This window comes from Amblyomma americanum, chromosome 7 (genome assembly GCF_052857255.1).
Source record: "Amblyomma americanum isolate KBUSLIRL-KWMA chromosome 7, ASM5285725v1, whole genome shotgun sequence".
NCBI lineage: Eukaryota > Metazoa > Arthropoda > Arachnida > Ixodida > Ixodidae > Amblyomma > Amblyomma americanum.
Genome location: NC_135503.1, coordinates 134573837 through 134601688, shown reverse-complemented (window position 1 = coordinate 134601688; position 27852 = coordinate 134573837). Strand labels below are relative to the sequence as shown.

Here is a 27852-nt window from a genome sequence, read left to right as displayed (position 1 = left end):
GAAGCTTTATTCCCGTAGTACTTACACTTTTTCCCTGCCTATAGTTAACTCTTGTCACATTCAAATGGGATTAACGCGATATCACTAGAGCTCCTTGTCACGAGAAAAGCCGGTGTCCATCCTTCATTGCCACGAAAAAGCAGGTGGAAAACTTGCACACTGCACCTGCCCACCATGGCGTGTGGCAAAGAATTTATTCAAATAAATTCAATAGTATCGCCACCGGCCCTACGTGGCACTGGGCAACAACTAATAGTTTGAGAAGTTGACAGCCTCCCGAATAGCTATCTGTGCAAAAATCATCCCTGCGGGTGATCGGGCAGAACAACCCGAGGGTCGCAAGCCCCACTGGTGGCTGGGTTTAAACAGCCACATGCCAGGATAGTGGCGAATCGCTGAACCGCTGCGCCAGTAGTGGTATGATGATTCCGTGTGATGTACGAATGAAAGAAAAGGAGCGCTTGCGCTGTAGGAATTTCTAATGATATCACATTGCACTCAGTGTCAAAGTGCATGAACATTAGATGAGTTATCCTCGTATCGATTTTTGTTCCGCCTTGACAATTGGTAAGTCACTGGCTGTACGCCACCCAGGAGCCTAAATTGACAATGTCAAAATGAGAACGTGACAACAAATTACTGAGAAATTGCGTACACGAAAAATAATAACGTCAAATACCAGTTTGAATAGGAAACAATGAAGTTTTAGTTTATGTTTTTTCCACGCAGCCAGGTACTAGACAGGCCCGGTGGGAGGCTTGGCATTTTTGCGCAGCTCAGGAATCGTTTACAGGAGAGTGCCAATGGGTGCATATTGCTGTCATGAATTGTGTCATACAGTCTGTTTTACTTCAGAATTTCGGTGCAGAAAACTAAACCCCCAAAAAAAACCACCGGCTCCTAGCGATAAAAACTGCTTCGTATACTTATTTTCTTTCAAGGGGAACCCATTCCGCGAGATAAACTATAAAGAGAGATTAATGGTGACTTCCAAACGCAGAGTTGGAGCACTTCGGAAGCAACGTTTTCTGCTCTTTTCGGAGCAATTGTATTCCAAACGTAGATCTCAGCCACGGATCGCGCCTTCCAATCGTAGACAGGGAGCGGTTGCCGAGCTGAGATTGCTCCGTGGAGCAGTCCGGACTGCTCCGCCGAAATCGGCGGAGTCAACCGGAAGTTTGCGTGACGTTCTTTTTCAGCGGCGCTAGCGGCGCCCTCCATTTCCGGTGGCTAGTCGCGTCAGCCGCGCCGGCTCCTGTCCGCGCTCCGTAGCAGACGATCAGCGTCTGCTGCCGGTATGGACTCAAAAGTGAATCGCGCACTGGAGCTCGCTCTGCTTGATGACATCGAGTCGGAAAGCAGTAGCAGTAGCATGTCATGAACTTCAGGCGTCAACTCCATCTTAAAAGGCAGCGGGAGTAATCTTCTTCTCTTGGAGCTACGCTCGAAAAGGAGGCGACGCGCGCGCGAAAACCGCGGGCAAGGGCAAGGAATGACGGGTACTTCCTCCAGCAGTTCGCGAGCGCCACCTACATGCTCTGGCCAGAGCAAGTGTACTTCAATCGCAATTTCAGGTCGCGCGCTCTCCGCCGGATTCAGGGGCTCTGTCATAGAGTGTGCAAACCGCTCCAGAACTGCGATTGGAATTCACCATAAGATGAGAAACGGACCTTATCTTCCGTGAGATCAACTGTTACGGTGAAAGTGATGCTGTGGTTGCGCACAAAGACGCCAGTGAGATCGTTCCCAAAATTCTGCTCGTTCCAAGCGGCGAGGCGTCGACGCGCTCCACTTCCATCCGCTCCATTGGCTGGCAGGAGTACGGCAGGCGACGCCTCCTCTGCCTGTAATTCTGGAGCGCATGCAGGCCAGTCAGGGGAGTAACAGACGCGGAAGAAGGAAGCATTACCAAAAGGCGTTTATCAATTGCGAGAAAAGGGTTCAACGCATGCCTATGACGTATTGTGGTCACCTGCGGCCCGGAAGCTTCGCGGACCAGGAGTCATTCAGCCACCTCCTTCATCGTGGCGGCCAGCACCTCACCACCTTTTCCTTCCTGTCCCACGATCCCCTCAAGCCCATAACTATTTCGCGCGTCTCTTTGTCACCGATCGGGACGACCGCTCGGTGGCCCCGGGTAGTGTGACGAACAAGAAGCAGCTGGCAGTGGCGTGGAACAAAGCGCTCGCGTTAGGCCAGCGGCCATTAAATCATCTCATTAGCGTCAGTAAACACGTCCCATTTTTCAGCTGGCCGTCACGTAACAATAATAGCCATTTCAGAGGCTAATTTAGAAGTAATAAAAATGTTAGCTCCACTTTAAAAGCTGATATGAAATACTTTTCCCTGCCGTTAAGATCTGGGCACTTTGTTAGTAGAAAACTGGATAAGCGAACATGTCCCAGTTCAGTGAAACAGTCACTTGACGGCTTCAAACCAGCGCCAAATCCCAGGTATAGTCAGCAATTTTGAATCAAATAAATGATTTAGAATTTTCCTTGAATGAAATGCCTAAAAATAAGAGCTCATTGGTTGTCGAAGGCTGGTTAGAAGGTAATTAGATTGGCAAAACTTCCTCGAAAGCGTCGGCAATATTCTGCATTAGAAAGTGCTGTCTAATCAAAAGGTGCTGACATCAAAATTGGTATGTAATTTCAACGTATTGATTTGCACACGCAGTGGGAACGATCTCTCAACATTATGAGACACTGGGCTTTGAAAGTTTAATTTCCTTACCAAATGGCTAATAATTCAGCGGCTCGTTACGACAATCACTGAAAGTTCCAAATACAGTTACAGACACTAAGATATCTATGAGAAATGTTTACATTTTTTAAACATATTTGGTGGCGTTTATTACTGGGTAATTAGTAGTGCAACCATTGTTTACCTGAAAGATTATTGATTTTAAACCAAAAAAAGAAACAACCACAGGCCGCCGTTGGGATCATAACCCGCGACCTCCGCATTTCGCACGTTGTTTACATACGATGGGATAATAATAATAATAATAATAATAATAATTGGTTTTGGGGGAAAGGAAATGGTGCAGTATCTGTCTCATATATCGTTGGACACCTGAACCGCGCCGTAAGGGAAGGGTAAGGGAGGGAGTGAAAGAAGAAAGGAAGAGAGAGCCGGAAAAACGACCTCCGCATGCAGCGGACACGACATTCGGAGGTCGTGGTTAGGGTTACACCAGCTGCATGCAGTTGTCTTTTTGTCCTTCTTTCTAATTAGTGAATTTTTGAGGTAAAATAGGCTACACTACAAATTTGCAATTGGTCGAAGCAACAAATAATATAAAAATCCTGTTTTCCTCGGTTTCTTTGATTCTTGAATGTCGTCATATACTAAACTGTCCCTGAATTATGTATCCCTTAGGGAGAGACCATCTATTTTTCACCGACTAAGCGAAACGCACAGGAAATGACCGCAACCAAGTGCGCACACGAGTGAGACTTCGCCTGCACCGCATAACCAGGCTCAGCTACGTGTAATAGTGCTCTCTGAAAACAGATTACGTGGTGGGCTGCTGCGCAACTTGCGGCCTCTGCAGACTTGAGTTCAGTTTCGCGGCGTATGGCGGAAGGATGGTTTCGGGTTTTCATTCCGTTTTTTTAAACAAGGTATGTAGGATGAACTTTCGTTGATACAAGTCGGAGAGGGTGGGCGTAATGCTCCGCGGCGCTATAGGTGACATCCCTAGTCCGGGACATCATTGGTCGAAGCTGCCAGTCGCAGTCGGTGGAGCAAGGCTTCTTGGATCCCCAGTCAAGAGCAGTTGATGAGGATCGCCGGCCAGTCGTCTCGGGTGGGTTTGACGGTAAGAGGAAGGAAGGGGTTCTTTTGAAATGCCCACACCATAGGAGAGCTGTCAGCAACTTCCCCAGAGTGTCCGCATCTCCCGCCCAATATCGGATAGAAGTATTTTGGAATTGCTAGGCATAACAACGTATTAGTCTGTAGACGCCGTGCAGTTCAGTCACCAGACTTTCCCAGACAAGAGCCGGAGGTATCATTACCTCGGAGTCCCTGATTGCCAGGAGTCCAATTTATGCGTTTTGGGGTGGGATCCAAGTCTCGGATATATAGTCTTAATGTAAGACTCACAGGCCCGGCGAGTATCTGAGGATAAATTTTAAGTTAGGGTCATCAGCTATGTCAAGGGCAATGGCTGCCTTCTCTGCCTATGTCGCATTACGAGCTCGAAAGGAAAGCCCGTCAACCTTGTTTTCCTGGTGTATGACTGCCGCCGTGTAGAGCCCTCTTGGCCGGGCGTCTTCCTTCGTTTGTGTCGTTAACCGTGTTTCGCGGGAACGGATAATCCCCGAGTTTGGTGCGCCAGAGCTCCAGGATCCTCGATGTCACCGCGGGTGGGTATAGATGTTTTATGTGCATGCGGATCAGCAGGTGGTGCCCGGGGGCAGTCTGCGCGAGCAGCGCCTATTTATTAAACTAGGTGGGCCTCTTCGAGCCCCTGAAAGGAATTCGTTACCCCCAAGCGCGCCCACCTTACGTAAGATACAGTGATCGGGAGGGACAAGGGCTGCTTTAGAGTTTTGTTTTGTAGTTTAAACGAAACTTAAGGGTAAACTCCCCGTTCGATATCTATTTTTTTTCTCGCATGAAGACCAAATTGCTAATGTCTCTGAGGCGTTATCCTGCTTGAATTTAAGAAAAGCTCACAGCCGCCTCTTGCAATTATTATTTCCCCGTTTTTGTCGCCTTGCCGCGTTTTTATTGGTAGGTGCATCCCTTGATATCTGCACTCTGGCGAGCAACTGCACTGCATGGCGGCTTCCGGTTTTAGGAAAATGTTCAGCAATGTTAAACAGGCATAAAAACGGGTCAAAGAACGATGATATAAAAATGCATAGGTGGTCGTGGGATGTTGTACGGTAAATGAGCGTTGTCAGTATTTGTTTTCCTATCCGCTTTTGTATCGATCACCTTCCCATTTCACCTTTGAATTTCATTTCATTGCCGATTTTTCGTTCATGTGCTATGTGAGCTGGTGATGGGTGGCGGCTTCTGTAGGGTAGAGGTTCGTGATTGTGCTCAGTGGGGTGTGTAGATGGGAAACTAAATTTTACTGGCGTATACCCTTAGCTGCATCCCACTTAGGGTGTCTCTATTGGAGGGTAGTGACTTCATACACACATACAGAAAGCAGAATTTTTTCTACAGAGCACTATACGGCTAACACAGTAAAATGAAGCCTACGAAAGTGAATTAAAGCCGGATAATACTGGTGTAGCTCTCGTTGTTGTCAGATTGCGGCAAAGCCCCTGCTTACACTTGAAATGATCAGAAAATATCAGGAGCGCATTTACAGCATCTGTCTTGTACTACTTTTGTCTCCTCCACATCAGATAATTAAACTTTTATTAGGTGCATAAACCAGCGTGAACGACTTAGAGCACGAAAAGTCTATTCACCCGTTTCATCACTTATACATCAAGACGTTACGTTCACATCACGTTACCTTCACATCTCATATACTCTCCGAAATCCTGAATTTTGGTGGATCCGCTTTTCACGCACTACATATGGTGATCAAATGCTGCGCCATAACGTTCCAGTACTGCTAAATAAGCTTATCTTGAACAACGTCTGTATTGACACCTGCAATTAGAAAGACATCCGGGACATATGTTTACGATAGTAGTGTTATTTATGTTGTTTGTGCCTGAGACAGCAGATTAATCACTTGACGCACTTCTGTTTGTGGTATATTTTGAGATCTAGTGACCGCCCTGCTTGACATGTTTCTTGAGTTACCACAATGTATATCTTAAGAGCCAAATGTTTTGCGCTTTATTTCGCACGCAAATATTATTCGTGTTCTTTTTTTTTGTCTTGTTCTGTACACGTGTCCCCCACGCTGCAAGCCATGTATACGGGGGGCTCAGGCTGTTTCAAGTGGAAGTTGTTTCCACTTTTTGCCTGAAACAACCCTCATCATTTTGTGATGAAAATAAAACGATTGATTGATTGATTGATTGATTGATTGATTGATTGATTGATTGATTGATTGAAGGATGAGGGCGAGGGATTGTGGGTGACTCATATGAGGTTCCATGGAGCAAATTTTAACACGAGACTCAATAGCCAAAACACCTGCTGTTTTGCGCATGTTCAAACGACTTTCGCTCAGAGCTATCGTCCTATTCATGCAGCGTTAACTTTTCAGGCCGTCAGCTCTTACTCACCCCGTTTCGAGGTTTCGTGAGGTCTGCTACCAGATGGATGGATAATGCTGAACACTAAATCGGGCGGTGGCTCAAGCCACCTAGCCATGACTTATGAAATATTACTCTTGTCTTGATTTTAGCCAACAATCGGATAACCTTTGCTTGGTTACTTCTACCCGCTTAAAATCTACTTTCCCTTCAATGTCGTTAAACTCCAATGCCTTGGATAAATCAACCCCACTGCTTTCAATTGTAGGGTGAAGCCCTTTACAGAAAAGTATCAAGTGTTCAGTCATTTCCTCCTCCTCTCCAGACGCGACGCACAACGTGTCTATCTCGTGGTACCTGACTCTATATGTCTTAGTCCGCAAAACCCCCGTCCTGGCCTCAAGCAACAAAGAGCTTCCCCTACATTTATCACAGATATTTTCTTTGGCAATTTGCTGCTTAAAGATCCTGTATGTTCCCAGTGCCAATTTCGTCAGCGTCCTTGTTTTTCACCCGGAGATCACAGCGCCCTCTGTGGCAGCAGCTAGAAAACATTATATCTCGCATGGAGACTTGCAGCGCCATCTACATTAGCATTGTAGAAACAACCTGCCGCGTGCCAATGATGACGTCTCGGTGCAGTATGGTGGATAGGGGTGGGACTATGTGGGAATGACATCAAGGGACGAAATGGCGGCATAGTTTCGGTTGCTCGAATCCAAGATGGCGGCCATTTAAATTGGTTGTGCCCTCCCCCCTTCCCCCCCCCCCAAAAAAATGCCTAGAACAAGAGGAAAACTGTCCCGCTACGCGACCGCTATTTGTGTATGCATTCGTTCCGCTATATGTACTCCGACAACAAGGGGCACCCATCCGGGGAAAGCTGTATACCGAATTTGGTAGGCAAATAAAACCCTATGAGTTGTGGTATAAAAATAAAACCCCCATAATAATAGGTAAACATTGTATACATGCAATTATTAATTGAAGCGTTACCATATCGCGCCGCAAGCCAAATTATAGGCCCACCTTGAACCCCCAAACGAAATTCCATTTGGGACGTACCTTGAGTGGACAACGGGCGCGTTCTTATTCGCTTTCTTCGTCTAGTAAACCAAAAAGCTAACACTCGTTACTTAAACGTCTTCGAAACGGTGGCGGCCTTTTTTTCCCAATGAACCACCTAGCCCGCAAGAATGTTCTACTAGACGTACCGACTGGATCGGCGGCAACTTGCTTCAGCTCGGTTGACCGAATGTAGAAGACGCTCTTGTCAGTATTGGAGGCAATGACGGTCACATCGTACTGTCCCATGCCGACCAGTTTTGAGAAGGTAACTGAGTAGACACCGTCATTTGCAGACTGATCCCCTCCTGGTGGAGAAAAAAAACAGTGATTATGCGCGTTTGGGAGGAGAGGAAGACATGAAAGTCTTTTCCGACTCTCTCCAATTCACATATTTTAATCGGCGATTCGAGATCATCTTGTAAACGTGCAGTAATAACTTTTCACGAAAGCAAACAGTCACTGTCCACCTAAATAACATTACAAGTGACACCAGAGTTCATCGCTCGTGCGCCTGTCGTGATTGCAAACTTTAGAGCAGCTTCCTTCGCATCATCAGATTTTTTTCCTTATTGTAGCGCTTTCCTGCTAAACCAATCGAAATGTTGCCCAAGAAAAATGAAGTAAACTGCGAACATAATCCTTGTAAATATGCATAAAGCAGAATGTTCCAAAACACTCGATGCCAAACTCTGAAAGGCACCTGGACCAATTCCGTCCAGTGCCAAGCAAAGATCATTTCCTTGTTTCTGTATTCTGCTATTTTGTCTTCGCATGCCGCCATATGCATTCAAGTGTCATTATAGATTTGCAACAATCATTATAGATTTGAAACACCTGAATACTCCTTTTATGAATACACAATGCACATTTTCAAAACAATCATTACTATGGATATCAGAAGTTTGGAAGTGCCGTAGTTTGAACCAATCGCTAGCATGCGTAATGTGTGCACATTTCACTCTTTTTTCCGTGCTCTCCTCCGGCTACAACAGTTATATTCGCAAGCAGTGTTATGTAGACTTGTTTATGTCGTAAAGTCTTACCGACACCATTGTCGTAGAGCTGGACGTCGACCTTTGTCCCAGTCCCAGGCTGCTTTACTGTGGCTTTAACGGACGCGCCCACAATTATGCATGGAGCCTTCCGCACAAGGCCGGCTATCTGCACTCCCGTGAACGTGCTGACCGGCGACTGAGCGCTGGCCACAACTTCCAACTGCCCGAGGCACGAGTACGTCTTTTGCTGGAGCCTGCCAGCGTCGACCACGTTGCGGTCGGCGGCGTGTCCTTGCTGCAGAATGCCTTCGTCGGCCCCGGGCGGGCGAGAGCCACTGATAGCCGCCGAGTCCTGCGTGAATATATTTCCGGCTTGCCTTTTCAAGATTTGTATATCGTCTATCATCAGCATCAGGCAGGCCGACTAGGCGCAGGCGACTGACATCTCGTGGTGGAGTGGCACAGAACCTCGGAAAGAATTCACGACCATACTCTGGATATTCCGGAAATCATTATCAAGTTATCGGTTTGATCAGGTATTATTTTCCCAGTTATCGCTATGTTAACTTCCAATCGCAGATCCCGACCTGTATGCCCGCTCTGTAGTCGGAGCTCTGAATTCGCTGGAGAGCGCTGGCATTCAATGTGCGCTTGAAACCCTGGTGCTCTAGACGTTGGAAGCCGTGGGCGCTCGCACACCGCTGATAAAGTTCGGAGATATCAGAAAAAGGCGGTGCTGCGGTTAGCAGCAGTGTGAGGTGTTGGCAAAAAATAGTAATGCCTACAATGCTTTTCCCACATATTAGAAAGACTGACTTATAAAGCGGAGCGCTGCGTATGATCCTGGTTAGCGACTATTAACAGCGGGGTTACGGCAGGCGCTCACGTTGAATAATAAATTGAAGCCGGAAAAAGCGCGACGTGCAGAAAGAAAATAATCGTCTACAGATCTCAACTTCCGAGCCAATGCAGCATACGCGAGTGCTGTGAATGCAAAGAAGGCAATGTTATTGACGACGCGAAGCAGTTTTTTCACCTAACGAACCTTTGGATGTGCTTATTTTTTTCGAGCGATTTACCTCTGGAGAAGGTCTAAAATTTCTGGACATTCGTTTCAAACAGTTACTTAGAATAAGGCAAATCGGACCTGTCTATTCTTTGAAACTTTGTCGACGGCACTGCCAACTTTGTTTATCTCGCTTGATGCAACAGGTATTTCTGAAAGGAGTCCAGGTCTCGGTCCACCGATAATGATTACATGAACGTCCGCAAAAAAAAAAGAACGCTTTTTGCTCTCTCGGTTTTGGGTTAGCCGTGCAAGCGCTTACCTATATGAGTTTTTCGTGCTTCAGGGAAGAATTACAATCACAGGGCAGTAATTCTGCTCCTTGTTTTAGAAATCGCATTCAAAGCATTTTCGTGCTCAGTTTCATCAGAGTGGCTTTTGGTGTGGTATTTTGTTCGGTCGTCATGTTCTAAGCGACCTGCAATTACAGAATTCTGATAATCTAGTAGATAACGCTGCCTGAGTTTTGCAGAGATCCTAACGATGTTTAATCGCTCTTTAGGAGCCGTGATACAAGAAGCACTCGATGAACCTCGACAAAAGGAAAATAGGAAAAAAAATGGTTCGGGCGCTTAAGCTCTGCCTCAAGGGTATGCCGCGATAATGTAATGGGTTAATTCCCATATATACAGAACTGGTTATTGTCTACATTACATTAATATATCGCTTGGAGGTCTCACGCGTATTCCTTCTGGCGCTGTGATGCAGCGGTTAGGCGATGCGCCACTGCCCTGCGATGGCAGGTGCTCCCAGCGGTGGGCCTTGTGCGACCCAGGTTGCTGTTCCCGAGCGACTAATCATTAATTTAACTGCCCCTTACCACAGTGGCCAGTATGCCCTGATGAGGGCATAAGGTCACGAGCTCAAGGTGGGCCACCACCTTCCAGGTTGCTCTCTCGGGACCTGTCTTTTGTGCCACTCTTTTTTGCGCAAAGAGATGTTCGGCTTGTGGTGCGGGTGGACGGGATCTGACAACGACCTAACTGCGTTCAATTTAAATAAAACGCACAAACAGAATAGCACGTCCTAATTCACGTTCTGAACGCGGCAAAACGCGAACGAGCTGCTGGCGATGGTTCTAGCACTGTTCACAGCGCGACCGAAGAGCGAGGAGCGGATTAAAACTCGTAAACGAACTGATCAGGTTTCCATGCAGAATTGAAATGATAGCGGACAATTTGTCCCGTTCTCTGAGGCCTGCGCATGGGTTTCGCCCCTATCTAACTGCAAGGAAGTAGCGAAAACTGCTGCCGCTTCTTTTCTAGCGCCTTGCGCAGCAACAAACCCCATCACAACTTACCGGCACGACGCGAATTATATTCAGAAAGACGCATGCATTGCACACCTACTGCGAACGCTCTTCGCATTTGCGTGCATAACGAAAGGAACTGATGACGCCAGCGCCGCTACAACTCGGTGACAACGTTTTTCTATGACGCGTGCATTTCTGCTACGGAACAGGAGAACATTCAAGGTTGGGAGGAACAGCACTGCTAAAAAGTAAATTTTCAACGGATCATCATGAACATCATCATCATGCCGCCTAGGCCCACTGCAGAAGGCAAAGGCCTCTCCAATATCCCTGCAATTAACTCTGTCTTGTGACAGCAGCGGCCACCCTATCCCAGCAAATTTCTTAATTTTATCCGCCCACCTAACTTTCGGCTGCACCCTGCTACGCTTGCCTTCGCTTGGAATCCAATTCGTTGCTCTTAAGAGCCATCGACTTTCTTGCCTTCGCCTTACACGCCCTGCCCAAACCCATTTATTCGTCTTGATTTCGACTAGGATATGTCATTAACCGGTGTCATCCGTGATATTAACGCATGCTTCCGGTCGAATCCACTGATTTCGGAGCAGCATTACGGACTGTTCCAAGGAGCGGCGACTGCTCTCAATCTTCCATTGGAACATGCGATCCGTGATCCCGATAGGCTTTTGCAGTAGCCTTGCTGCAAAAAAAATCTGAAATATTTTATCCGGAAATGCTCCCAAACTACGCCTGCTTGGTTCTCGGAGAAATAACGGTTCTCTGCAGACTGGTATTAACAGCGCAGTAGCATCAGGAATGTATATTTTCACGAGATTTGTTACGATCATCGCTTTTGCGACACGTGAAGAAATTGTGACAAATGAATCATTTGAAATGTCTGCGCGGCTACACACCTGAGTGCCTCTTTTGGAGAGGAATGAGGGCTGGTGTTGCTATTGTGACTTATGCGCTGTCTCCCGAAGAAAGCGAGACTAGTTGCCTTTTACTGTTCAGTTCCTTTGATTTCTAGTCGACACCATCAACAAATCTTTTGTGTTGAACAGGTAGGTGGCCTGCTACGACTAGCTGTGGCACATTTCCTCTTCTTTTTCTTTAGAAATTATTAATAAGGTTTTAGACTCAAGGCCTTCCTTCTGAGCATCTGTTAGAATTGCATCATCAACAGCATCGGCGGTTTATTCACAGTCTTTATACAGCCTATGCCTGCATCACTTCTTATGTTCTATTTGAACTATCTGGTACGAAATTCGAAACTTGCGAAACTCAGGACAGCAACAGAAGAGTTGACTGATCGTCCAGTAGGTAAAGCGTAGCAGAAGCTGAAAGCGGAGGACGAAGGTCGACAGGATTGTACTTGGCAATCGGTATCAAACTTGTAAAGAAACTTCATGCCAAATATCAAAATCAGAATTTTGAAAGCACGCGTCCAGTGGTCTCTTCAATACGACAGAAGTACATCATATAGGAGAACACCTCTAATGAACAGCCTAAAGTAATTAAACCAGTAAAGAAGAAACGAGAGAAACACGGACGGAAAGAAAGATGGGAAGCGAGCAAGACAGAAAAGTAGAAAGAGATAGGAAAAGCAAGAAGTAGAGAACAAAACCAGAAATACAGATGCATAGACCGAAGGAAAGAGAGGATGACAGGAATGAGGGGAGAAAAAAAGAGACAGAATTAAAGAGAAAAGGAAATAAAAAATAAGGAAAGGAAGTACGGAATAAAGAATGGAAGAAAGAGGTAATGAAAGAAAGGTTAAAGAGCGGAAGACCGAGCGAATGAAAGAAATAATGAAGCAAAGAAACAAGAATCAAAGAATAGTGCGAAACAAACTCAAATGTAAAAAGAAAGGAAGAATGAACAAAAAAGGCAGACAGAAGGAAATAAAGAGGGAACGTAAATAAGACCTTGAGAAAGAAGGCAAAAGAAGAAAAACAAAACAACAAAGATCCCAAGAGAGTAATTAAGAAAGGGAGACATACCCAAAGAAGGCAAGGGAAAAAAAACATGGACAAGGCAGAAAGAGAAAAAGAAACAAATAAACTAGGAAAAAAGAAAGAGAAAAGGGAAGAAATAAAGGGAGAAAGCAAGAAAGAATGAACGAAAGAAAGAAAAAATGAAGGAAGGAAAGAAAGGAAGGAAGGAAGGAAGGAAGGAAGGAAGGAAGGAAGGAAGGAAGGAAAGAAGGAAGGAAGGAAGGAAGGAAGGAAGGAAGGAAGGAAGGAAGGAAGGAAGGAAGGAAGGAAGGAAGGAAGGAAGGAAGGAAGGAAGGAAGGAAGGAAGGAAGGAAGGAAACGAGAGACGGAAGAAAGGGCTGAAACCAAACCAAAAAGTAAGATCAAAAGGAAGAGAGAAAGAAAGGAGCGAGGAAAAGAAAAACAATTACTAACTACATTACCATGTACTTCCCTGCATTTCTGTTTTGGCGACTTAGGTCTTATTTTCGCTTTTGCAAGTCAGCCAGATTTTGTTCATATAGAGTGCCATATCATGTGAAGGCTTTCCTTGCGGGGATCACACTAGCACCTATTCTGCCAGAACATCTGTACAGGCAATCATAAATACCGAAAGACGTCTCACCTTAGTGATGGTAAAAGAGTCGCTCTTGCCCTCATGGGCGACAGCATCAGAAAGGACACGGATTATCTTTGAGCTGCTCTCGCCGGTGCTCCCCAGAGGGTGCAGTTCCGTGACGAAGGCTCTGCCACCCGTACCCGCGGCGAGCTGCTGCAGATATGGCGACGCTTTGTGCCCTAAGGTGACAGTGTTGACGGTAACGAGCTCACTGCGCAGAAGCGGGAGGAGGTCCGGAGCCTGCCACGAACGGCGGCCATCGCTGTCGTCGCTGATGAGGATGATCACCTTCCGCCTGGCTGGGTCCGGCTTGTACGCCAGAGCCTGCAAGCAGTTGGGTTAATTGGTAGCCCCAAAACTTGGAGTCCGAGGATAGGTGCACAAGAGGGAAATCAAGATACATGTGGCTTGTGCTTTTTTTTTATACATTCTGTGTTTAGAGCACACAAGGACAGTATTGACGCGATATCGTTAAGCATTCCGTTGAACAGCGACCCACGCGTCGATGGCGATCGCGTGTCGACAAAAGAAGTTGGCCCCCCTAAACCGCCTGGAGGGGCAGGGACGTAAAGGTTAAGCGATGCGCCACTGCACCAGGAGTGGCATAAGGGCTCACCGTGATGTATGAATGCAAAGTAAAAAATGAAGAATTCAGAACATGTGCGCGTGTAGGCCGAACACGGACGAGAGAGAAGGAGCGCTTCCGCGAGAGGGACATTTAATGCTACCGTAGTGTACTTTAAAGGGTAGGTTAAGCGTTATGCGATGCTGTCAGAAAAAAACAGCGTACGGGTCGACGAGCTAGCTGCTTGTTAACACCAGATGAAGTTACAAAACTGCATCGGACATATCGTGCTAAAAATTGCATATCATTTTTTCACCTTCACGCTCGATCCGCTCGCAATAAGGAGGACGACCTGTATGCTATGCTTTCTTCCTTTGGTTTTTCTTTTCATGTTATCATGCTTTCTGAAACTTGGCGCCAATATGAAAATTAAGTTTTTAAATTGTCAGAGTATGACCGCCATTACCTTAACCGTCCTTCTAGTAGAGGAGGCGGTGTACTGCTCGTCTCAAAAAAGGCCTTATTAAATAAAATAATTGAAAAATAAACACAAACAGCTCCAGATTTCGAAATTTTGAGAGTTATTTCTTCTAAAAACATCTTTACTGTTCTGTACCGCCCACTGTCTGGCAATATACCAAACTTTCTTTCATTTTTAGATAATTTTTTGGAATGGGTTAACCACAACAATTACAATCTTCAATTAGGAGGCGATATTAATATTAATATGCATCATGCCTCAAAATCTCGATCAGACCTCATTACAATACTCGATGCCAACACCTGTATTAACACCATTAACAGGCCCACCCGATTTCATGACTGTACTGAAACGTTATTAGATATATTTTTAACAAATATACACAATGGGAAACATCACTCTGGACCCATTGGCGCCCACATCAGCTATCACTTGCCAATATTTATCATTACCTACCACAAATTAACACAATCCTCATTCCAGGCAACGCGCGACATAACTTATCAGGATATCAACCCATTTACTCTGGAGCAGTTTCGCAACGAAATCTCTAAAATCAGATGGGAAGAAGTCTACTACGAATCGCACCCGTAAAATGCTTACGACCCTTTTCTGTCATTAAGTTACCTTATAACTAAATTTTTTCCTGCAAGGCGACAAACAATAAAATACTCGTAAAGCACGGAGAATTAACCACTCCTTAGAACTAATTAAACAAAAAGACGCTCTTTTCAAACGTTTTATTGAAACAAAGAATCCTGAAGACCTGCGCGCTTCTAAGGCTTTCAGAAACAAATTGACAAAACTTTTAAGACAAAGCAAAAAAATTTATCTTCAAAACCTTTTTAACGCTGAAGTTTGAAACGTAGTGACGTTGCATGGCGATGATTTAATATGGTTCTTGGTCCCGACTGCCGAAATTCACAGAACTTAGAAGGCTTGGTGTTAAATGGGACACCAACATCAGGATCATCAGTGGCTAACGCATTCAATAAATTCTTCGCCACCATGGTGACTGATTCCCATGATTCACGGAGCTTAGAAAACATTAGGTATTCCTCCCGTGACAGCGCATTTTTAAAACCAACTAACTCTGAAGAAATTTGCTACACGTTTCTCACAATCAACAACAGCAAATCGTTCGACTCGGATGACTTACAGATGGGCCTCGTAAAACACGTCATTGACATTATCAGTCCCATCCTTGAGCATGCGTATGGCCTCTGCTTTGCACATGGCATATTCCCCAAAGGTATGGAGATAGCAAAATAAAGCGTTCTTCTCAAAGGCGGCGATAAACATAGGCTAACCATTTACAGACCGATTTCAATTCCAGTTTTCGCAAAGGGATTAGAAAAGTTAATTAACAACAGGCTGACTGAATTTTTTGAAAAGCATAACCTAGTAGCTAAATCTGAGTTCAGATTAAGAAAGGGAATTTCAACTTAATTAACAGTTCTAACTCAAAGAGAACTCATTTTGCGTGGAATTGAAAACAAATTCGCAACTCTAGGCGTATTTATTGGTTTCTCGAAGACCATCGACCGCATAAATCATACTACATTAGTAGAGAAACTTGCAATCTACGGATTTCGAGGGGTATTCCTAAGTTTAGTGAAAAGTTATCTCTAGTATCGCCAACAATGAGTGCAAATTAATACTCACATATCTGAAATTAGGCAAATTAACAGCGGGGTGCCTCAAGGGAGTATCCTCGGCCCATTGCTGTTTAATATTTATTTAACGACATAACAACTATTGCTGATTAAGTTACATTTGTTATTTACGCCGGTGATACTGCCATATTTTGTACTTCACCTACACCGGTGGGCTTATTCGACCGGGCAAACCTTACATTGTCGAAATTCCACAAATGGAGCTCTGTAAACTCATTAACAATCAACACTACTAAAACTACAGCCATTCTCTTCAGGGCAAAAAATCAGGACGTGTCCGTTACTGACAGTCCAATGATCGGAACATCCGTCATTGACATCATACATTCCTACAAAAGTCCTAGGGTCATATTCGAGGAACATTTGTCTTGCGATTCACATGCCGACATGGTGGCTAACAAAATTGCCAAAGTAGTTTGAGCAATAACCTAATTACGTTCGTTTTTACCGACCAGAATGAAATTATTTATAACTCACTCATTTTTTCGCACATTAGCTATTTTCTTCTGATTTGGGGGACTACCAGTGCCTCCAACGTGAACAAGCTGTTGTTACTGTAGAAAAAAGCAGTTCGCGTCATTTCCGACTCCTCATATGATGCTCATACAGAACCCCTTTTTTTTAAATCTGAAAATCCGTCCAGTCCACTTTCTGTATGATGACACATTACTCAAGTGATACTTTAAAACAAGAAGCCAAGGAAATAATATTATTGCAACATTATCGAACGTGATGAGAAATGATAATGTTTATGAAACACGTCACCATGAAATCACTCAGTCATTACGCGTGAGATTACCGTCCCTACTAAATATTCGTCATCTATGAAAACAAAAAAATCTTTAGGCTAAAAGAAAACGCAGAAGAAAGACTGCGTCTTTTCCTACAGTTTTTACAACTTTCATCAACATGTCACTTTCTATTGTTTTTCCTAACGTTCCGATTGTTGGCTTTGTTATATTGTATCCACCTGTGCTTCCTTGCTGTCGTCCTTTGTTTTACTCAGCCATTATCCTTGCATCTACCTTGCATCATTCATTACCCAGAGTGTTTTTTACTAGTATATTGTGAATTGTTTGTCCACAGATACTAATATAAGAGACTTGTTCATTTAATCTTCAGTCATGACTCTTTATGTTCTGAATAGTAAATTTGCAACTGACGTTGACGACTATAATTTATACATGACCGTACGAACATGAATTGTTAAGGGGCACAGACCCCGCCAAGCTGTCTTCTTCAGCTTTTTGTCTGCGCTCCAGACCTCTGTAAATATGTCGAATAAGGATGAATGAATGAATTAATGAATTAAATGATACGCAAAAACAACGTCAGCACCTTAAAAGGACTTATTAACGCTATCGCGTCACAACCTTATGGCCGAGCTTAAGTATCTGCTCAAGATTTCTTTTTCCGCTCATCACATTATCGAAGAAACCGGAGTCGTTCTGCGCCCGTCGAGCAGGCTTGCCTTTGCGCTTGGGTAGTTCTCTGGAAGAGAAGCAGTGTAGCGAACAGGTCACCATAATCTATTATTTTCATTTTGTTTTCCAAACAGAAACGGCACTCTTGTAAGGACGAATTTGAAATTGAATCGGAATTGTTTTATTGATTCCTCGTAAAAGAGAAAGGAGGCATAGAGTAAAAGCTATGTGAAACTATGACAGTGGTTCTAGACGGCTTTGGCACCGTGTAATCTCAAAATGTGAACTTGTATCAGGAACAGTTTGTAATTACAAACACCTTTAGGATAAAAACAAAAAAAAACGGCGACTAAGATATGCGGTTACAATCACTTATGCCATACACTAATTAAAGAAGAATAATTTAACTGATATAATCACACATTTTCACACAAAACAAACTCATTGTCTCTAACGATTTGAAGAAAACTGACGGAATACACAGAAGCAATAGCTACAAATTATTAAAACAACGTACAGATTTGGCTAGACAAATCAGAGACAACAAATATTAAAAACAGTAGGATATGCTTATTATGTACTTAAGCAAGCACTGAAAGCCGTGTTTTGAATTGCGTAAAAACGCACATACTGTGGACGTCAGAAATAAAACACACTAGCAAAACACAGGTATTTATTCGGTTCGAAGATACAAGTTTTGCCGCATTAACATCTGCTTTTCCAGTTTTTACTTAGAGCAGCTAAAAGCTACTAATTCCTCCACTTTATTCTGTGTTTAGATTGCTTCGGAATGAAATATTTGTTTTCATTCATTTGTTCGTATCTTGGGCGTACTTCTTGCTTTCGGCCTGAAGCAGTGGCTCTGAGTGCAGTGGCTCTGAGTGCAGTGTCTTTTCTTAACCTACATCCTATTTTCTGTTACGGGACCCAGCATTTTCAAATACTATACTTGGTGAGCTTTTATCATGAATCGAGAAACACTAAATATGCACAAATACGGTACCTTTCGAGGAGAGTTGTGTGCTGCGACAGAGATTAGAATAGCGGGTTTCGTCGCATTACTTGCACAGTCAGCTTTGGGACACGTCTGCACTAAGAGACCACCAAAGAAAAAAAAAGTCATCGCTGAGAACCGATTTTCACGCGGGAAATGTCAACAAATCAGCACAGATGTAAAAACGGGGCGCGTGGAGGTGGCGGCAAACTATGCGCGCATCGATTTGGAAAATTTTCAAAATCTGCGAAATAGCTTAACGTTTCAATGTAAGCGGTTAGAAAATAAGAACCCACGCTTGAACTCGCCGCTTTCAATGTTTTTTTGTCCTGTTGCCTGTGTTGCCAGTCAGATGGATAGAAACTCTCGGTAAACGGTGCTGCTGCACTACACCTGCCGGATGTTTGTCACAACCTCCTGAATATCGAATATGATGTGTTTAAGCCTACTATGGCATAGAATCAAACACGTAGAGTGAAATTTCGAGATTCCAAGATTCGATGTCCTAGTTATCACTTGATTGCTCAAAAGTAATATGGTTGGAAATTAATTGACAATTCATTGCAGACTCGTCAAATATAGATAAAGTGATTATTGCATTCTTTCTTTCCTTTGTTTCTTTATTGAAAACAATTGCGTACATTGGCCTAAGCAGGCACATCAAACGGCCCGAAAAGAGCCTGACGTAGACATGCCACCCTGACACTATTGAGAGCAAAACTCAAAATTTAGCTTATTTCCCATCATTGAGACAATAAATACATGAAGATAAAGCCAGCTACCGGAATCAATGCTTATTTACAGTGTATTTTTCGGGAGGCGAGACAAGAACACAACGGTAGGTTACACCAGTAAAGAAAATAGCAATTACACAAGCATCACAATTTGTATTGTCAAAGATGCGTCTTTTACTGAAATTAAGTTTAATGACATGCACAGTGTACCAGACTGACATCAGAGTTTATGCTCAGGCAATAATTTCTAAGCCTGAACTTAGCAAGAAATATTGCCTTGACTTGACGCCTCAATTTCTGTAAGGCCATTCTATTATTGTTTAAGGCCTGATAGTTTAGGACAATAAAACTGCACGCTAATAGAGGAACGAATACAGTAAATCCACAGCAAGAATTAAAACGCTTCTGGATATCCTGCAGCTACCAATTCACCTTTTTTAAAGTCTGTTTTGGAAGAGACCGCTTTATCAGGTATGTTCACAATTCAGGCTGTTCAGACAGGTGAAATGAAAATTATACAGTTAATATACCCGTGCGACACGGCCGTTCCAAAGGCCATGGAACTGAATATCCGTCAACTCAACTGCAGGTCTTCTGCTACAACATGAAGTTTTTCAGCTGGGCTCTTTTGAGCTACTGTCGTTAGGATCGATGGTGCACCGTGCGGACATTCGTGAGTTTAAAATGACATAGAAACACGAAGTGCGCAGTGTCTGCACTCTATCCTTTGGAAAAGAAAAAAATTACAAACTTATTTGAACCATAACTTGAGAAACGCAATTTTCTTTCATATTCAGTCCTGTACACATGTTCACGACGGCATCGCTAGCCGTCTTTCATCGTATCGGCTTCGGTTTTTGCCTTGTGTGTTCAGCCTTAAACGAACAATGCTTAAAAATGGCAGTGGCTTAGCTCTACTATGCAAGGATATATGTAGCAAAAGCAAGTGTGAAATTCCCCGGTTGGTCTTGTTCACATATTCCAGAACGCATGAAGCACAGGCAAAAACGTCCAGTATGACCTGGAGGTCCATGTTTGATTTCAGCAACGAGGCTATCCAAAGATTGAAGGGGTCGCGTCACTCTTACGCCTATTCTCTAGGCTGACGGCACGTTGTTCTTCGGTTTCCTGAGCCCGCCACGGAAGTATCTTGGTCGCATTCCATCGTTCATCACGGGTCGTCTTCAGTGAAGCAGGACTCAGGTCTCTCCTCCGGCTGCTGTCGCTGCTGCTAGCGGTCGAGACACCGGACGTTAAACGTGCCTGTCTCGCGGCGGCGTATTCACGGCGGCATTTAGCCAGTCGTTCGGAGCGCTGTTCATCTGTTTCCTGGGCGATTCGTTTCCTCCTCATCTCGTTCCGCCGTCGATTCCAGGCCTCCTCCAGCTCATCAGAATTGTCGCCGTCCATACTGTCCCCTCAACTGTGGTTGCGGCGGCGCACGCCAGCTCTCCTTTTCAATCCTGTGGGCATATTATGACGCATGCGACGCAGCTGTCGAAGCGAGCGGAGGCGAGCACAACGGCGATGAACGCGGTGTCACGTCCTGCCAAATGGCGGCGGCGGCGAGAGGCGCTGTGTGACGTCATGCCAGATGGCGCGGCGAGTGCGCGAAGCACAGTAACCTTCCGCGGCGAGGCGCGCGTTGTGACGCCATGTGCCTCGATGGACTTCCGCCACGGCGAAATCGCGAGCTTGCGGCCGATAAAGCTTTCCCTTTAAAACGATACTAACCTTCCAACACTTGCTTAAATATTGGTCCAAGCTGCACAGTAGCTTACATGCTACTTTTAATAGTGCTTGTACTTGTGCGCCCAAGGTTTAAAGCGATAGCTGTTACAGGAACTCTCAAAGGGGCTCTCAATAATGTGGCGGTATGTCTTGGATGTCAAAGGGCCCCGCTTCACAAAAATCCTTCAAGAATTTTTTTATGCGTTTTTTGGAAGCTGAGTTATCTGTAGCTAAGATTTGATTTTGCGTGTTTTCGCACCTTTCCCTCTCATCTCGTCTCTTTTGCACACTCAAATGTCGGCGCTCCCCGCCGGCCCCACCCACTGGCCCTTCCTCCGGCTGCCGAACGCGCGAGGGAGCCCCCGCGAGAGGGGGGGGGGGGGCGGAGCTTAAACAATGGGTAGTAGCGCTCGTGTATGTCTTATGTGTCCTCACCTCTGTCCCTCGTCTGTTTTTTTTAGCTTACTTCTTCACAACATGCAACACTAACTAGCCCGGCAGCTTGCTCTCCAGAGCGGAGCTTTCGGCTGCGGCCATGGTAGCTGCGTGACGTCAGAAATAGTTGGCATGGCGAACCAATCATAGCCCTCCACTGCTGACGTGCGCTGCATGAAGCGTTGCGCGCGGATTCGGGCGAAAGCCCGTCACCGATAGCCGCCGCTAGGCGTGGAAGCGCGAATTAAAAAAAAATAGAATGTAAATTATCGGCTCGCTTTTGATTCTCTTGTACGCGCCATGAACGGTCGGAGGCTTACACTATACATAATGCAAGCTTATTGTAGCCAACCCGAACACTTTTTCCGGGACCCTTTAAGCACCCGTTCCTGGTTTTCGCTTCGTACTAGAAGTATGTCGTAGTGGTCGGCGTAACCAATGGGTGCGTTTGCCATGGGAACCACTCAGAGGGTGGTTACCATGCCAGGAGGAATGTAATAACGTGAGAGAGAAATGTGCAACTGGTGGGTGGTTACTACAGGACCCATTCGGAGGGTGGTTACCGTGCAAGCAGGAGAGCATCGGGAGTGCGGAGGAAACCCCAACCGGAAGGTGTTACTCTGGAAGGAGGGGGGGCACGGCGAGGGCGTAAGAAGGCGCAACCGGTCGGTGTTTGCTACGGCAACCACCCAGAGGGTAGTTAGCCTGAAAGGACGAAGAGGGTTACCATGGAAGAAGGCTTCAGGATGGAAGCATAGGAGGGTTCAAGCAGAGGATGGCTACAACGGTAGCCGTCAGGAAGGTGATTACCGTGGACGGAGGAAGCTGTGGCAAGAGCGGACAAATCCACAACCCGAGGTTGATTAGCGTGGAAGGAAGAAGGTATGGTGAGACCGTGATAAGGCGCAACAGGTACCTTACAAGGAGCAGGAGGATTGCCGATAAAGGAGGAGGGTAGCAGGAGAACAGAGGAATGTAGCATGGTCCATCTTGCGGATGCTGCGAAAAGCGCCACCCAAGGAGAGTATCACTGACGGCGGTGCACTTCTACAGCGGCGGACTGGAAAGAGACCTAGATGAAGAATGACTGTGCGGGGAAAACAAAAAGTCTCTAGAATTATATAGATGGGAGGTCACTCGCATATTCTATGCTACAACATATTGTAAAGTATGAATACTTTAACAGCTGTGGCTGAACTTTTGTTAATCAGAGGCAACCATACTGCAATTTTTTTCGTTTTCAGGAACGCGGTTGCTGCCTATTTTACTCCAGCGTACCATACGCATGCGGAGCTTCTCACTAGCAGGTAGTACGAAATATCTAAAGAAAAGAAGCTGAAGGAATAACCTGCTAATGCAGCCAAATCAGACCGCTTTTGCAGATTACATCGCGATTAGTTTTGAAAAATGTAGTTAACAAAATATTTTTAATGACTTCATTGCCATCGGGGAGATGGGAGTAAAAAATGATCTTTCAAGTTCTTAAGCGCGACGTGCGCTTTGGAAATGGCAAGCGGCATCGTGAGCCAGGCCTATAAAAAAGTATGTTTCATGGCCGTGATTAACAAAGACCTGCGGTGAGAGTGCAGCGTTTTTTCTGATCACCCCCACGCTTGTTCCCTTCCCAACAGCTAGAACCTTTAGAAGGAGCCCAACCAACTTCCATCACTTTGCGTGAGAGCAGCCCGCAGGCGGCTACAGTCAACGATGCCAAAGCCCGTGTAGATTTTGAACACGCAGGAAGGCGAAGCAATGCGCGAAGGTAAACACAGCTGCAGTACTCACCTCGAGAGCGGCTATGAGGGAGCATCCCGTGCACGTGCTCAGGAAGAGCGCCATCTTGTTCAGCTGCCGGGAGAGGGCAAGCCGCGTGGCGTTGTCCAGCGTCGAGAGTGGAGAGCGAAGCGACCGGTCGCCCGAGAACATGATGAGAGCCACCTTCGCGTTACTGGGTATTCCCCACCAGAGCAGCGCTTCGAAGGCTCTACTCAGGGACTGCAACCGTCGGTCTCGCTGCATCAGTTGGTGACCGCCGCCTCTATAGGACCGGGTACACGAGGTGTACCCGCTCTAAGCCGGCAATAGAAAGACACCTAAGTTGACCATTGAATATGCGGAGCCTTCTAAATGCGCCCAAGGACAGACACATTTGCATTATATCAAAGAGCACAGAAGCACCTTTCTATATATCACAACGTCCTCTGTCATCTAGATCAAAAAGGTTTTGGGTGGCTTTCAATGTAAAGGAATGTAAATAAGTCTGGTGGCAGCAAAATACTGATACCTTCCACTTCGCGGTTCGGATTAAGTGCACAAGGTGAGAGTGCGTTAAAAATGCACTTCAACCCATTTTTAATCTCCTGGAAATTTCTTTATCAAGTTATCGATCGGCAGTCACTGCTTCCCTTCACAGACGTAATGCCTTTACATATTCCGATGTTATACTATTCTTCGTGAACAGCCCTTCCTTTACGAGCACTTAATTATTACATTTGTATTCGTTTGATTCATTTTCCAGAATGCCTTTGTTTCTGCTGTTGAGTATATTTTTGCCTCAAAGCCTGTATTAAATGGATATTCCTGAGGGCTACTCATTCACGCATTCGTATTCGCCTTAATTATGTAGAAGGAAAACTTGATCAACAAATCTAATAATATGAGCGTACCAGTCACTTCCTATTACTGTGTTACCAGGTGCTCCGAGATCTGGATTGGGAACAATTGGAGATAAGAGTTAATGAAGAATACCAAAGTAATTTGCGAATCGCTGATGGCATTGCCTTGTTAAGACACTCAGGAGATTAGCTGCAAGGCATGATCAATGAATTAGACAGGTAAAGCAGAACGGTAGGTCTTAAAATCAATGCGCAGAACACCAAAGTAAAGTTGAACAGCTTCGCAAGGAAACAGTAGTTCACAACTGGTAGCGAGTTTTTGGAAGTGGTAAGGGAATACGTCTACTTAGTGCAGGCAGTGGCCGCTGGTCCGGATCATGAGAGGGAACAAACTAGAAGAATAAAAATGTGCGGATCTTGCAGATCTTGAATGACACTTTACGAACATCCCTCATGAGAAAAATAAACAACAGCTGTATCTTACCGGTATTTACCTACGGGGCAGAAACGTGGAGACTAGCGAAAAAGGTTCAGGTTAAGTTAAGGATAACGCAGCGAGCTAAGCAAATAAAAAATGTTAGGTGTAACGTTAAGAGACCGGAAGCGTGCAGAGTGGGTGAGGGAACAATCCTAATCGAAATCAAGAGGAAGAAATGGGCTTGGGCAGGCCATGTAATGCGGAGACAAGATATCTACTTCTCCTTAAGGGTAACGGAGTGGATTCCAAGGGAAGGCAAAAGTAGCAGGGGGCGGCAGAAAGTTAGGTGGGCGGTTGAGTTTAAGAAGCTTGCGTGGATACGGTGGCCGAAGCTAGCAAGGGACATGTATAATTGAAGGGACATGGGAGAGGCCTCTGCCCTGCAGTGGGCGTAGACAAGCTGATGATAATGTTGATGATGGTTATTCTGTTTGACTTAGTAACGACTGTAAACTAGCAGCAGTGGTGGCTCAGTGCTTATGGCGCGCTGTTGCTGACTCAAAAGACGCAGACTCGATCCCTGCAAAAGATGCAGGTTCGATCCTAGCATTTCGATGGAAGTGAAATGCTAGGGGTCCGTGTACTGTGCGATGTCAGTGCAGGTTAAAAACTTCAGGCGGTCAAAATTATTCATAGCCCTTCACTACGGCGTCCCTCATAACCTTAGTCACTTGGGGAGTAAACCCCTCACCACAAAAAACAAACCAAACTATTGTCTGTAAACTATCTACCTGGTGATCCCAAACGAAGCCCTTCAGATACTCGTAATTATGCACTAATCAAAGGCAAAAATATTGTGTCTCCAAGACGGCATTCTTAAACTTCTCGCTCTCTTGCTGTTAATGGCTAAGCTTTAAGTAGAATTCCTCTAGCAAGTTCCCTCCCCCCACCCCTCTAAATACATTGCTATCTCAGGTTAATGCATCGTAAATTGGTTGCTAATTTCTCCAATGCCGGAGCTGACCATGCTGGACGCAGAACGTTGCCCCAGTTAGGTGACAACACCCTACGCAAAAAAAAAAAATGGTTTGCACCGTTCATGGCCCTACATGTGAATGCCGATATAAACGCGCAGCACGCATACTCTATAGATAGAACAGTTTTAAAGTTTATTGCTCCAAAAGACGGCCGGTAAAAGAATAAGAATTCACTGTGCATAAACGCTACCGACCTTTGTCATGTCGCCAATATCGAAGATGAAAACGATGCTAGTCGCTGTGGGGCGCTGCGTCAGTATGAAGGTGGTACTCAGTGACTTGGTTGAGTGGGGGGACGTCAGCCTGAAAGAGAAAATTGTCGCCGTATAAGAGTAATCAGTACTTAAATAGAGCGAAATATATCGCACCAGGTGAAGACTTAACATTCAAACAGAGAGTTTTCAAGTTCGTTGCTGAGCCTGCAAATATATTTTTGTATCATTTCGATCACAGGAACCATAAGCGGGGATGGAGTACTTCCTCTAAGCCTCTCATGGACACTGAAAGAAGGCAAGGGCATTGTGAGCGAGACCGTCCCTGACAGCGTTTTGACGGCGAGGCCATGAATAGAAGTATCAAATAATAACGCTTTGCTTTCCCTCTCTCTTTTCCTTCAAAATGTTTAGCAAATTCTAAATGCCAAGGAAAATCGCCGAAGCTAGAGTGCATTTGTCATCATCAGCATGATCTGCCTAACTGCACCCATTGAAGGAAAAAGTCTCTCCCGTATCTCTCCAATTCCTGTGCCAGCTGCAGCCATCATATCGCCGCAAACTGTCTTGTCTCATTTGAACATCTGAAATGCTGCCGCCCAGTATTATGCCTTCTTTCGCTGGGTATCCAATCTGTTACCCTTAACGACAATCGGTTGCTTAGCCTTACTTATTCCATTTATTTCCATCAGCGACGGGGGAGGCGAGGCAAAAAGCTGCGGCAGCATATTGACAAGTCCTCGTCGCCTACAAGACAGCAGCAGTACACGTCGCACAACCCGACGCTCGTTAGATAAAAAAAATAGTATGTAGAAAAAATAAATTAGAATTTACAGCTTGTACAATACAAAATTATGCACAGAGGAGCGCAGAAAAAATAAAATGTAAAAAAAGGAAAATGGAATGTATAGCTTGCACAAAAAAAACTACACACAAGAATTTATTATAAGTAAAGGGAAAGAGAAAAACTTGCGAAAGAGAAAAACTAAATACCAGTGTCCAAGGCGAAGGTAAATTGGTTATGGAAATTGGTTATGGATACAAAGGAGCACTCAAGACTGTAAATGCACTACAATGAGCGAAATGCAAGTAAAAAAGAGCACACAAAGGTAATATATAGTGAACGGAGGCAACATTGGTACATAGTGCAGCTTTAACACAGCATTCACACAGATATTTATACTTGAAAAGTGACATCGGCTCATTCATTTACTATCCGTCAAAATATTGGGAACACAAAAAACTAGGAAAAACAGTACACTAGCGGAACATAATTTTCTGTTCATTTGCGTGAAGAACCAAGGATATCAGTAAGATATCGATATTTTATGTCACGAATCTATGATTAGTCCGGAAGGAATGCACTTTCCAAAACACTGGATTGCGTGCGGCGATACGTGATGCATCTTTCGTGCTTCATGCGGAAAACGCTGTTAAAATATTGCATGTAACTTTCTTTTCTCTGATCAGCCCAAGGCAAAGATGATTACTGTAAAAGTTTTCAATGCGTATCATTCCAAGGTTTCACATTACTGAGTTGACATTAGAGCCGTATTGAGAATGTGAAATAATTCCAGTAATCCTTCGTTGTAATATAATCAGTTTGTTGAAATTAGGTAGGGTAGTTGTACCACAGACCTTACTGCAGGATGATAAATGAGAGGCAGAGAATTATACATGAGTAACAAGATATTCTTGGGCGGGAAATTTTTTTATGTATGTAAAATATCAGTGACCGAAGCGAGCTTACCTGAGATATAATCAATGTGTTTGTCCCATAAGATATTTTCCTTGAAGAAGATTCCTAACGTTTTAAATTCACTCACAAATTCTATCTTCATACTTGTCAAATTCTGCGTTTAATTGGGGGAACCTGTCGCGTCTTAGCGCTGAAAATAATTGCGTTAGCTTTAGAAATACTCACTACTGAACCATTTCCCTGTGCCCCACAACTACCTTACTGTGTAACGAGTTGGCCATCGTAAGAAATTCAATGCTGTCGTCGTATTAAAAGAATACGCTGGTATTGTCACCGTAAGTTACGGACTTCGCGCGATCAAGACTGGCAATATTATTTAATTGTAAATTAAACAGAAGAGGGCCGAGAGCACTTTCTTCAGGAACACCAGATTGTGTTTATATTAAATATGAAGAGCGGCCTGAGAACAGTGAGTGTGAGTTACATTATTTGATTAATTCCAGTAGATTGCCATGTATTCCATAATGTTCTAGCTTTCCGTGGAGCAAGCATCTGTTTAGGTAATCAATGGCTGTGGTGAAATCAATGAACACACCTAAAACAAATTTTTTGCAACTATAATATGTAAAATATACTCCTTTTGATCCAGAAAAGCTAATTGGGTAGAACA

At 44.7% G+C, this 27852-nt stretch overlaps 2 protein-coding genes across 2 annotated transcripts in view; both read right to left on the bottom strand.

The window, feature by feature from the left end:
- Positions 1 to 23127, bottom strand: part of LOC144098083 (calcium-activated chloride channel regulator 2-like) — a 58085-nt gene extending 34958 nt beyond the window's left edge. The window contains exons 1-5 of the mRNA XM_077630636.1: positions 22987 to 23127; positions 13168 to 13485; positions 8297 to 8600; positions 7400 to 7558; positions 1652 to 1852 (exon numbers count right to left, since the gene is read on the bottom strand). Coding sequence (XP_077486762.1) covers positions 1652 to 1852; positions 7400 to 7558; positions 8297 to 8600; positions 13168 to 13485; positions 22987 to 23127 — 1123 coding nt within the window. The remainder of the gene's footprint in view (positions 1 to 1651; positions 1853 to 7399; positions 7559 to 8296; positions 8601 to 13167; positions 13486 to 22986) is intronic.
- Positions 23128 to 25432: 2305 nt separating this feature from the next.
- Positions 25433 to 27852, bottom strand: part of LOC144097472 (calcium-activated chloride channel regulator 1-like) — a 65687-nt gene continuing 63267 nt past the window's right edge. Inside the window, exon 6 of the mRNA XM_077630192.1 lies at positions 25433 to 25574. Coding sequence (XP_077486318.1) covers positions 25442 to 25574 — 133 coding nt within the window. The 3' untranslated portion in view covers positions 25433 to 25441. The remainder of the gene's footprint in view (positions 25575 to 27852) is intronic.